The sequence below is a fragment of the Lotus japonicus genome, chromosome 2 (genome assembly GCF_012489685.1).
Source record: "Lotus japonicus ecotype B-129 chromosome 2, LjGifu_v1.2".
NCBI lineage: Eukaryota > Viridiplantae > Streptophyta > Magnoliopsida > Fabales > Fabaceae > Lotus > Lotus japonicus.
The window spans coordinates 77534098-77547266 of record NC_080042.1 but is presented as its reverse complement, the minus strand read 5'-3'; the positions used below and the strand labels follow the sequence as shown (position 1 = coordinate 77547266).

General features: G+C 36.2%; 1 protein-coding gene across 1 annotated transcript; it reads right to left on the bottom strand.

The window, feature by feature from the left end:
* Nucleotides 1-2151: 2151 nt before the first annotated feature.
* On the bottom strand, nucleotides 2152-10876 carry LOC130739801 (protein SHORT ROOT IN SALT MEDIUM 1). Its single transcript, XM_057592214.1, has 21 exons — nucleotides 10715-10876; nucleotides 10495-10625; nucleotides 10180-10365; nucleotides 9788-10069; nucleotides 9566-9669; nucleotides 8636-9310; nucleotides 8479-8524; nucleotides 7686-7778; nucleotides 7438-7493; nucleotides 6495-6612; nucleotides 6054-6265; nucleotides 5909-5972; nucleotides 5363-5542; nucleotides 5224-5254; nucleotides 3866-5124; nucleotides 3689-3763; nucleotides 3519-3593; nucleotides 2825-3424; nucleotides 2652-2693; nucleotides 2507-2569; nucleotides 2152-2426 (listed from the first exon to the last, which is right to left on the bottom strand). The coding sequence occupies exons 2-21, from the start codon at nucleotides 10576-10578 to the stop codon at nucleotides 2337-2339; spliced, it is 4335 nt and encodes a 1444-aa protein (XP_057448197.1). The 5' UTR covers nucleotides 10579-10625; nucleotides 10715-10876; the 3' UTR covers nucleotides 2152-2336.
* Between the last annotated feature and the right edge of the window lie 2293 nt (nucleotides 10877-13169).

Below are 13169 nucleotides of genomic sequence, written 5' to 3'. Positions count from 1 at the left end.
TGTTCTTACCATTTCTTTTGTCTTTATTTCAATTGATAGGTTGGCTAAGGGCATTAACATCTTGAATGTAAAATCAAATCCAGCAAATTAGTCAGCAATGACGCAACTCCTTTGCTAAAAGATGCTCAGGAGATATAGATAGGACACGCGCTTTCAATGTGTTCGCTGCGCTTTGGTTTGATCATCACTCAATTCAACTTTATGGTTTATCTTATTTTAATAATGACTAGAAAGGACAGTTCAAAAAGAAAAAAGATTAAAAAGAAGTAATTAAATATTAAAATTATTATTATCATCTGAAAAAATAATGGTAGGTAGGAATAGGATGAACGAAAATGGAAATCTTATTTAATTTGAAATGAAGATTTGATATATGTAATTACTAATTAGTGGCATGAGTCCAAAAGTTCTCAAGAAGTAGTCAGAGAATGTAACTATCAGTGGCACTTACCAAAGTGACGCGTGTGGTTTCTAAAACGGGTAGGTTAGGATTGGGAAGTAATTATAAAAGGATAAGCACTAACTTGTAAAATAACAAAGAAGAAATGTGTTGTGGTTATTACCTGAACAAGTCATCACCTCAACCTAATTGACACCATGCCTTATAACAATATACTATCTACGCTTTTTAAGTAAACTTTTGAAAAAATAACATAGTTAAGTATTTATTGAGTAATGATATGTTCACACTCCACTTTTTTTCACATCTCATTTCCACACATTTTTTCTATCTTTTTGTATTTTCTATCAATCATATATTAGATCACTAATTTATCTCTCTTCTCTACAATTAATCAAAGATAGAGGTGGAAAATGATTGTTAACCCCACATTATTCAGTGTTTATTACACGTTTATTCATAAACTAATTTATTGTCCCCAAACTGATAACTCAAGTACTCCCTCTGGTCCTATTTATAAGCATGAAAGAGAAGAAAAACCTTGGTCCTTTTTATAAGAACCAAATGAAAGTTTGAGTTATATTAATTAATTTTTTCCAATGATGCCCTTATTAATTCTAACTTGTAAAATGTGTCTCATTAATTATTCTCTCTCTTTCTCACTTTCCAACACTAATAACAAAGGGTAATTTTGGAAGTTTATTTTGATTTAAGACAAATTTAATGCATTTTATCTAGTTTAACTACATTTCTTAAACTATGTGAATTTTTTTTTGTTGCTTATAAATAGGACCGGAGGGAGTAGTAAGAGCTAGGGGACATATGAGTTGATGTGAAGGTGTAGAGATCAATCCTTAAAAATGTGCAATTTATCTTTTTGATATACCAAAAAATAAACCAATTTATTAACATAAACTTATAGATAAGCATGACGTATAAGTTAATTTCCAAGTTTATCGGAAACAACAAAAAACAAGAAACAGCTCAAAACAACAAATATTTTTTCCCAGGGAGAAGAGGGTAAAGGTTTGAGTGTGATGGTTCGCTGAAAAATGATTGGAGAAGGGGAAGATTAAGAAAAAAGGAAAAAGAAGAAGAACCATATTTGATGAAAGAAAATTTTGAAGGACAAACTGATATTAGAATTACACGTGAACACCTTAACTAAGATTGTCAATTGTACTTGTGAGTACAAAGTATTTCAAACAATTATTACTAAGAATTAATGAAGTTTTTATATATGGACTATTTTAGATTATGGTTAATAAGTCAGGGCTAAAAACATTTTTGACAGTATGATTATAACAGAAAAGATGGTTATTTTAAGTGAAAAATGAAGATACTCAGTCACACCTTTAATTGTAAGCTTGATATTAATTTCTCAATTTTATTGCAGATTGACCTAACTAATAAAAGAGCGTCCCAATAGATTTGTTTTTCTAAGTGGAATATGTTTATCAACACAAATACACTACCCAAAAAAGGAAAATAAATTACCCACCTGTTGTATTCACTACAGCCTCAACTCCGCTCTCGCATGTTTGTAAGTGCCTTTTGGCAACCCTTGGGGTTTTATTCCATATATCTATGAAAAAAAAAAGTGTAACCCATGCATATATTTTGTGATGATGGTTCTCATTTGCAAGCCATTTATAGTAAAAAAACAAAACTCATATATTCATTACTACCAACAACTGTCAATTATTAAATCAAATAGTAGCAACAAAACTAAACATAAACAACAGGACAAATAAATGTTGGAATCGGTTCTTTATAATTATCGTGAAAAACATCCAAGAGAGCTTTTAGGCTATCCTTTTTCCAATCATCAACGAAACAACAACAAAAACTGTCCAACTAAACCACAAACAAATTTCATTCACCCTTAACAAAGGCAGTGTCAGCATTTAACACCAAAGAAATAGAAATAGGGGAATCAGAGTTCACTCATCCGCGCCAGCTTATTGTAAAGAATTCGATCATCCCTCCCAGTGTTGCTCTCCAACAATGCACTTTGTACAAGATCCTGCATTTTAAGACAACATTAGAATGGGCTAGTGTATACCAAGAGGTAGAATAAATATCCTGTGTGTGATTTTCTCTTACCTTGACATCCCTGTGAGAAAGGAACATCCCTAAATTGTGGAGAACTAATCTCATATCTTCAACCTGGAAAGGAAAAAAAAACATTTTACACCATTAGTGACAGACTATGATATAAAATAAATTAGATAAAGGCCACGGTGCATACCCTAATGTACCCAGCTCGATTACGATCAAAAAACCGGAAAGCCTGTCATAATAAGAAATCAAAGCATTATTTCATCGAAACCAAATCTAGAAAAATAGTGTAGATAACAAAGTAGAAGTATTTATAAGTAATAACCATGTGGTACATAGTATACAAGGAAAACATGAAAGTACCTGCAACAATTCTTTGTCCACAGCGACCTCCTTAACAGCAGGAGTTTCTTTAATTTTTTCAGCCTTTCCTTCCTTTTCTTCATTGGATTGAACATCTGTTTTGGCTTCTTTGACCTCATTTTTAACCACAATCTCCCCTTTAGACGTTTCATCTGCTGCTTTTTCATTGCTAGTAACATTTTCAGATTCAACTTTTAAGTCGGCCTCTTGCTCAGCATCTTTATCATTGGATGCATCATGCTTGGGACCACCATTTTCCATTTCCTCACATTCTTCTGGATCCTCCTCTGGATCTTCTTCCTCGTCTGTTGCATCTTCCATCTTCAAATCATTCTCCTTCTCACTAGGGTTAGTATTCTCATCAGCAGTTTTATCAACATCATCAGTTTTATCAACATCAACAGTTTTATCAACATCAACAGTTTTATCATCTGCTTGGGTTGAGTTCGGTGTGTCCGTATTTGTCGCCTCCGTCTTGACAGAAGCATCATCTCCCTTTGGACGTTTAGCAGGTGTTTTGTCAGCATTATCCTTCTCAGACCTTTCTTCCCGCTGCCTCTTTCGCTGATTTCTTTTGATCACAAATTTTACACGGAGTTTCTGAAGATATAAATGGTAAACCACTATGTAGTTAGGCAGTATTAGAAGAATAAAGTCAATCATAACGTAGGGGGAAAGGCTTAACTCAACCAACCTGAAGAAATGTCAAAATTCTGCAACCCATTTGATACTGGAGCATTTCATTAAATGATTCAGCAAACAATGAAAGCTGCAAAACCAATAAACCAGAATCAAGGAAAGCCCACGAGGAATCAGAAACAGTACCGTGTGTAATTCTGTCACAGAAAAAGCATGTAAACAGACCTCAAGTGTTGATTCTTCAACATCTTTGTCAGTATAATCCAACAATGAATCCAGAGACAATGATAATGAGCGTAGCTGTACCAAAAGTTATATTAGACTTCAAGAGTACAAAAAACAGTAATTGTACCAAGAGGGTATATTTCTATGTTTTCTACAATCATGCTCAAGTTGGCTTACCTTAGAATCCTTAGTCCCTTTTGTTTGAAGAATATATCCAGGGTGTCGAGGAGGTTCCTCAGACTTCCTCTTCTCTTTAACTTCCTTACTAGATTTGCTTTTAGGATCAACTTTTCCATCTCTACCTTTGGTTACTTTCTCACCTGACTTATCCCCATCTTTCTGTTTCTCCTTAACATTCTGAGGACTCTTTTCAGAGGTTTTCTGCTTGTCTGTCTTGGCTCCACTTTTTTCACCAGTTCCTTTATCATCCTTGTCAGGCTTCATTTCAGTTTTATTGGAATCAGCTGTACCTTGCTTCTCAGAGGCAGGTGCCTTCAATTTCTTTTTAGGAACTACCTTCACAGTTTTTTTCACCTCTGGCGTCACTTTTGTATCTGCAACAGGAGGCTGCTTGCCAGAGCTCTCTGACTCATCTTTTGCTTGAATAGCAACAACATTACCTTCATCCTTTTTATCAGACTTTGTTTCTGCTTTATTGGAATCAGCTGCACCACCTTGCTTCCCAGAGGTGGGTGTTTTTAACTTTTTCTTAGGGACAACCTTCACAGATTTTTTTGGCTCCGTCACAGTGGCATCTGCAGCGGCAGTCTGCTTGCCAGTGCTTTGGTTACTATCCACTGCTTTATCTTCCACAACATTCCCTTCATTTTTAGGGTCAGAAACTGCAGATTTAGATGCCTCACCAACAACCTTTTTTTTAGGTACCCGCTTGATTATTTTTCTCTTTTTTGTAATTTTCACAGAAGCATCATTTGTAACTGCATTAACTGTTGAATCAGGGTTGTCCTGAGGTTTATCTCCAGAACTGTTTATTTCCTTACCTTTCCCCTCTTCACCATCAGTTTTTCCAGTAGAAACATCTGATGTGTGAATCCTAGTAGGATCCACAGAAGACTTGTCCTCCTGATTAGGAACATCTGATGCTGCTGCTTCCTCTGCAGCATCCTTCACACCTGATTTATCCATTTGTTGGGTGGCACTATCATTTGCCTTAATGGCACCTTTTTGTTTCACAACCTTCTTTATAACCTTCTTTTTCACAGTCTTCACACTGCCTGTGATTTGACCAGTGGCAGTTTCCCCCAGTTTCTTCTCATTCTTGTCTTCACCTATATCCGAGGCATCAACTTTAGCAATCTTATTGTTGTTACTCACTCCAGGTTTTTCCTCAGTTTCCTCCTTAACAATAATACTATCTTTCTCCTCCTTCTTAACAACTCCTGATTGTCCAGATGCAGCAGAATCTTTCTTCTTATCTGATGTGTCAAAATTTAAATCAAAAATATAAATGAAAACTAAAAATAAGCGAAAGAAAAAAGCTACACATGAAAAAGTTAAAACAATAGTACACTCACCTTTGGATGCTTCCCTATTATCTCTTGATTTCTGAAACATTATTCAAAAAAAGTGAGATAATAATAAAGAAAATAAGGCAAACAACCTTTTGAAATTATATCCAACTAAAAGTGGGGACCTAAAGCAATAAAAACAGACCTCTTTCTTTAAAGAAAGTTGAAGTTGATGTTCTCTTTCAGCCACAGCTTTCTTGTGGGCAAGCCACTGGCCACGCCATTCTTCCAAGGAAGGGAGGCAGTCAGACAAATCGGGAACATAAAGAACAGTGACTTCCTTGTGGCTAAAGAAACCATCTTTGCCAAATCTATCATAATGTATCTGGAAAACAGAGAAGCTTCCTTATTTTGTAAAAAAAAAGAAATGGACACTTAAAAAAGTAACTAGAAGATACAACAACCATAACCTTGGATAATAGAAATATTAATGAAAAGAAACAAAGACGCACAACAGCAGAGGATTACGAATTAAAAAAAAGAGTATAAAAAACATGAACTTAATTACAATTTACAATACAATTGAAAACATGAATAATTTCATGCAGTTTCAATGAAGCAAGCACATACTGAAATAAAAGCATTTGCATAACAGTTCTAAACAGATTCCTGGCAGAAGTTTAAACAAAGGAACAAGAAAAAATCCAGTCAGCTAAGATACCCATAAATAGTCATAAAAAGAAAGCAATACCTCAAGAAAACGGTTCCAGTGTTGGCACTTCTGCAAGTCCAGCTGAGTAACATCCTTCGCATATCTGTAAAATCCAAAAAATGTCATTTATTCCAGTAGTGAAAAGCATATACTTCAACAACAATAACATATCTTAGGTATAAACCTTAGGGCTGTCTTGATCAAAGAGTTATCATCATTAGAAGGATCTCCCCCATCAGCAGGTTCCCATGGACCACCAACTGCCATGAAAGAATGGTCCTTCTTAAGGACCGCAAACCTAAGGAAATTACAAATATGAGGAATGCGATCATCAAAAATTTTATCAGATGACAGATCCTCCAATGCAGTCCTACTAAGCCCACTCATCAAAATAATCTGAAACAAGGAAACAGAAAATGTTAATCAAACAGTAGAAACAGGAAATATTATATATTTTGAAGCTTCTCACACCGTGCCAGCAATATGGTGGCAGGAGAAACCATAAAAATTGTAAAGCAGTTATATAGCCCAGAAAATATCAAAGCAACAATAAATACCCTTCTCTCAGTTCAATGCAATTCATCAGACAAAATAGCGAGAAAACAAATGTCAATATTGAACCTACTTTGGCATTCCAAACCGTATTTCCTTGTTCTGAATTTGGAGGTTGTCCATTCAAAAGCTTGGTGGATGTGTCTCTAGGCTCAATGGCACTTTCTTCTTGAACAAAATCATGCTCAAAACTGCTCAAAATCATCCTTATTAACATTATATTTCGCAATTACAATGACAACAAAACTGCTATATGGCAGGGAAAGCAGAAATGATAAAGAACAAGCTACCCCAAAACTGATTAGTTATTTAAAAATGTCAAACAATGTGTACCCTGTCAGGAAAACCAAATATCACACAAATGCTACCCCACCAATCAAAATAATTTTGGAAGATAACTTGTTCAAATATTTTCTTTCCTCCGAATCATCAATAAAAAGCAACAACAAAAGTTCACAATATTAAGACTACAACTACAAAGATCAAACATCATCTTAATGTCTTAATTTGACCCAAAAAAATATACTATGAAATTAAATTCTACTCCCTCGGATCTTACATATAAGGTCATCTTCAGACATTTATGCTTATTAAGAAAACATGTAATGATGTTAATTAATGCATTGGTTTTTAAAAAATTATACAATTTTCCATGTGCTGGTGGTAATCAAATGTTCAATAAAAAATGTATAAATCATTACCCTTAACTAATGTATTGGATAGTGTGGGAAAGAATTAATTGCTGGTGGTAATCAAAATTTTGGAATTAATAAAATTAATAAATACAAAAGGGTAGATATGGAGAAAGTACATATTTATGAAATTTAGTAGAGGAGGGTCTTATGTAAAACACCAAATATGTCTCTATGGGGTCTTCTATAGGACAGGAGGGAGTAGAACTTATGGATAGTGAAGAATAAATAAAATAACAAATGTCAGGACATAATACACTTTTACTTGTGTTAGATAATAATTTATAATGATGTACTTGATACAAAAAAGATGAAGAGAGGTACCTGATAGGAGTATGGATAGACAATTTAAGGTTTTCTCTTGGCCAGTTCACAACAACCTAGAGCATCAGTAAAGAATAACAGCAAGTCAATATCAAGCCTTCACCATTAGGGAAGATAATCATAGGCTTAGGATTAGCTTATTTTGTGCTCCAAAATACATAGAAGCAAAAGCTACTTGAGAGACTTCAAACATATGATCATTTCCCCTAAAGTAATAATTATTGAACATACATATATTATCAATTTACCTTAGACAACTCAGGACAGACGAAGAGTCTGGGGTATCGCTTATCTATTGAAAGGTAATCCCTGTCAATATCCACTAAACGAGAAGGGTACACCTGCTCATGCAATTAAGACAATGTAAAATTCAATTAACCTGATTTCAGTGCAACAATATAAAATAGATAAACAACATGAAACCATAACAGGCCACCTCTTGAGAAATCAATTCACATTCATTTCTGAAGATGTAATGTAGACTGAAATTCCAACAAGGTATCAATAAGAATAGGAGTATTCTTGAAAACCTAAATACTTATAAGATTTGAGTTGTATCCTAATCCATTACTACAAAGACATCTCTAAATCAAATCTAGGGCTGAAAGTATAAGGACAGTAAGGAAGCAAGGACTACCAGAAAGAAAACTGTGAAGAGACCACTAGGGTGTGGAGAAAAGAACAGGACAGAATGATTAAGACTCAATAGAAAACAAGGAATCTGAGGATTCAAAGTCAACAAGGACTACAAGGACAAAAAGAAACAAAGATAACTGAAGTGTCTCATCATTGAATCTAATCATGTGAACTGTCGGAGATCAAGAGTGAATTACATGATATACTGAGTCCAAGATTTAAAACAGAAAGTCCAACACAAAGGGTTAAAGTAGAAAAACTATTAGCTATAACATGAAATACTAAGTCTATCAAGCTATTATCCTCAGTTCTCCTGAGGAAAAATAGTAGCACAACTAGCTCCAGGATGAAGAATATTCTCAATTTCTCATAATGATGATCAGCTAAGTTTTTATTTCCTTTTACCTTGCAGATATATTCTCTCCGTTTTTCTTTAACAGGTGAACGGTGCCTTCAGCATAACAGAACATTAAGTTAGTTACAAAAGGCTGCAAGATATACAAGCAGCTAGATATTCAGAACCAGAGCAGGACGCAGAAAATGAAAAATCATTAAGATCCACCTATGTAAAGCACTGTGATGCGGTGAGTCCCGTCGTGCAGATTTCCCTTCCTTTGTCAAAGACGACCCACGACGATCTTTTGAAGTACCACGGGGATCCTTGGAGGATCTCACTGGAGTTCGTTCAAGCTTAACTTCAACTGCGCGTTTGCGATCTCGCTCCCTTTCCTTTTCCCGTCGCTCCAAAAGGCGCTCCTTTTCACGTTCCCGTTCTCGTTCACGTTCTCGCAATCGTTCACGTTCTTTATCCTTGTCTCTATCTCTATCCCTCTCACGCAAGCGTTCACGGCGACGCTCTTCTTCCCTTAGTTCAAATTCCCGTAGATAGCTAGCCCGATCATCCTTACGGTCATTGTGCCCACCTTGTGACAGCAGATTTCCTGGATAATCCAACTCCATAGAATTTCCATGAAGACCTTTTCCAGTGGCATAGTCCCTACCAGGAGGCAGGCTCACTCCATAACCAGGATTTGATGCATTCTGGGAATACAGGAGATCATCCACGTTTCTCCTTGGAGCTGCTCCTAAGATGGATGGTGCGTGTTGTCCACTATATGAAGTAGCGCTTAGCATTGAAGACGCACGGGGATCAGAATCCATCCTTCCTCCATAGGACATGAGATCTTGGGTAGGGTGACGACTAGCAGCAGTCCTTGCTGCAAGGTAATCAGCTTGTCTGCCAGAAACGTGTTGCTACTTAGTGTAGGGAGAAAAAATATTATTATCATTTAACATCAGCTTCAGCCCAATTTCATCAGAAATTCAAAAGACAACTCCAACTGCTATACAAATAACCACCACAAGGGACAGATGAACTACATTCATTAAGCAAAATAATATTGCTTTCAAGTGGCTAAAAGTTGGTTCAGATAGACAAAAAGAATTAGACTAACATACAACAAAAATCCTTCCAAAAGACAAAATAAAATACCTAGTACCCCCTTCAAGTGAGGCGGCTTGTAGAGACTGAGCTTTCAGCAGTTGCTCTTGTCGTAACAAAGCTGCCTGATCAATTCGGTCATATATTTCTGCTTGCTGAATATATAACAAATGGAAGGTGTTACAAAAGGTAACCAGTAGTAATTTTCTCTTTTTTACAAATGCGTATTAAAAAAAAAAGCAACTACAATTTTTTCTATGATTAAGTATATACCTGATGTTGACCACTATATCCAACAGCATCAGCAGCATACCGCGCAGTTTGTTCACTTGGTAAGTCCCTACCAAGATAACCACTCTGCCGTTCACCATATTGTCTCCTATCTATTCCAGAATAATCCAAACTCTTGTCACCATACAATTGATCAGACTTGTGGCCGTATCCATGGCTCGATGATGGGATATAGTCACCAGGACCAAATTTAGGTGAATCCGAATAACCTCCGCGACCGTCCAAAGCTGATGACGCAGCTCCCTTGGTGCTCATTGAAGGAACCTGTATAAAGGAGTAAAAATAATTCATTTCAAACCGCATCCATTTAAAACGATACGCAAAATGCCGGCTGACACATAACAATCTTTACCAACTACACACAACAAACTGACCTGTGGTGCACTGCTGAGAGCAGCTGAGCCATAAACAGAGCTATATTGACCTCCATACTGCGCGGGACGATACCCGGCAACATCAACTTCCTGTTGCCCACCTAATATCGCTGAATGCCTCGAAGCCACGGAATGTTGAGTAACATCATGGCCTCCAACGGAACTCCCAGAATAATTAGCACCCAGCTGCACCCACAAAATCCAAATCAGCCTAAACGATAAGGGGAAAGGAAAAGTCTTTCTTTTTCATTGAGGGATGCAAATGTCAGAAGATAACGAATTGCAGAAAATTCATGGAAAGAATGAAAGACTTACGTTCTGGCCGTATGTGGATTGACCCGTGTACGATTGGCCGTAAGCGCCGCCGCCGCCGCCGCCGCTACCTCTGGATGAATACATGTCGTCGCTCCTTCTTCTTCTTCACATGAAAAGAGGGCGATTGAATCCTGAAACGAAGAACAATTGAATAATTCAATCCATTGAACAACGGCAATAGGGTAAAACCGATTGGGGGGAAATTGATTTTTCTACGCACCGATTGCAGATGAGGAAATTGAGGGTTGCGAAGTGGTGTGTAGATGAGAAATCGAAGGGTAAAGAGGAGAAGAGATTGAATGGGAAGAAACCCTAGAAAGAGTGGAATAGAGAGTGAGGGAAATTGTCTTGTGTGATTTATCACGATTTCTTTCACAAAGTCAAGTTTGGGAATGAGAATAGGATAGAACGGGGTTTTTCATTTATGCTTTTCGTGGGCTGAGTGGGCTCTAGGCCCAACTTAAATAAAAAATTGAAGATGCTAATTTTTTCCCAAAATATCACACCGCCGCAAACAAGTGACTAATCCCTCGATATGAAAATTTTATTGGAGATGTGACTTATAAATTCAATACTTTAAGGTTTTGCTTAAAGATGTAGTGTTTAAATCTCTTGATGGTCTTCGGTGTTGGCTCATTGGTGCTTTAAGCTCCTCGTGTCTCTCTAACAAGCGATATCAAAACCCACGGTGACAGCTTTGAGGATAGCTTTCTCACAGAGCCATGATGATATTGTGAAATTGTTATTTCATATGTTGTGATAGTAATTGGACGAAATAATCAATTTTGGCTTGTGATTAGTGAGGTACATGATTATGTCGATAACTAATGAACTTCCAAAAAAAAGGCAATATGAAAGTTGCACCATGATTTTTCAACATGGTTCCGGCATGTAGAAATTATTAGAGGATGGTTTAGGTCAAAGTGACGGGGAATTAATGGGATGATAAAGTTTCAAGTGTATTCGCTATGGGGGACTATGATAGGTTTTTATTGTCGGTATGACAATGGTAATTATGATTGTTAGTTTAAAGAATGAAGGTTATGATTATTGGCGTGGACGATGAATGTGGAAGACCTTTGCAATCAAGATTGATATTGTTGTGGTTGATCATCCAATGATGAGAATTAGCGAATTTTTCAAAGATCGCTCTCATGCACCAATTCCATCTCTGACAAGGGCTTGCATATGCTGAATTGGGAAAAGGCGAGAAATACCCAAGAAATGGTATTGTAATGTAAGTTTCATGATGATGAAGAAAAAAAAAATACAAGTATACAATAAAATTCAAGTAGCAAACTAAAATTCAACATCAAACAACATATAAAAATTTCAAAATAGACAATCTAAAATGTGAAGTTGGATACTCAAAATGTAAGAACAGGCTAATAAGAAAGAGATTTGAGTTTTAAATTGTTAATCTTTAAATTGTTAAGAGTTGCTTTGTTTAATTTTTCTCATATTGGGTAAGGTTTAGAACCTTTACTATATATTCTTTATTGGGAATCCATGGTGATGTGGAAACTGCTTTATCTGGAAATGAGTCGGCAGGAGGTCTCTATGACTCTTCCTTTGAGGCCCTGCAATTTGTTTCAAAAAGGCAAATGTTTTTCTTCTTTGCCTTCTCTTCAAGCTATTCCACCTAGGAACCAAAAGAATCCAAGTAACTGTCACAGTAAAAAAGGGAGAAACAACATGCAGTGAGAACAATCAGACTACAAGTGTTGTATTCTCACAGCACAAATGGAACTTTAACTTCACCTCTTCGCAAGCAATAAATATTCCCCACAAATTAGTACCAATTACTCTATCGAGAAATTCCTAGCAAATTGATACCATAAAGGAATTTTGATAAACCAAAGAAAAAATGTTTCAGTCTGCCCATGGAAAAAAGAATACTGGAGGAACTCATAACCATCAGACAAACAAGTAAAATGTTTATCTATGTCCATGAATTGAGATAAAAGTCTGTTTATGTTGCAAATAGAAACAATGACTTGTGAAACAGGTTATATCAGCCTGCACAGTTCACAATATGATAAGTTCCACAATGAAGAACTCAGTACACCCCCCCAAAAAAGCCAAGTCCATGAAAATGGCAACAAAGAGACAGAAAGAGATTTGAACTTCGTCCCTTTGATGCAAATAACATCAAGAATATGATCGGTGTATCACTACTGAGAAGTTTAGTGAGATCATGGCAGTCCATGAAAATGGCCAATAGTTACAATTTTTCTTCATAAGATAAACCCAAAATGAAGAATAGGAAAGAAAAATGGAGATAAATTGTCCCATAATATGACTTTGAACCACATCAGGTTAAGAGCAAACCACTCAAGTAAATTGGACACCACATCAAACCCAAAACCTTAAGGCCTTAGGTGTACGGGCCGTAGTCACTTATATGTTGTTCAACACATTGTATTCAATGCAAAAGGTTGTATTCACTCTTAACACTCCAACGCCGACCATGCTTCATACTTGGTATTATATTTTTATCTAGTAGTCTAGGAATCATTCCTGAATGTAAAAAAAATATGGACCAACAGCTAAATATACATGCCGGAGCAGCTAAAATGGCAAATAAAGATGGGAGTCTTCCCAGAAAGTTCAACAAAGAGCAATAGGGATGGCACGATGCAAGATCTCACTATAAAATTTTAAGGACTAAGTGA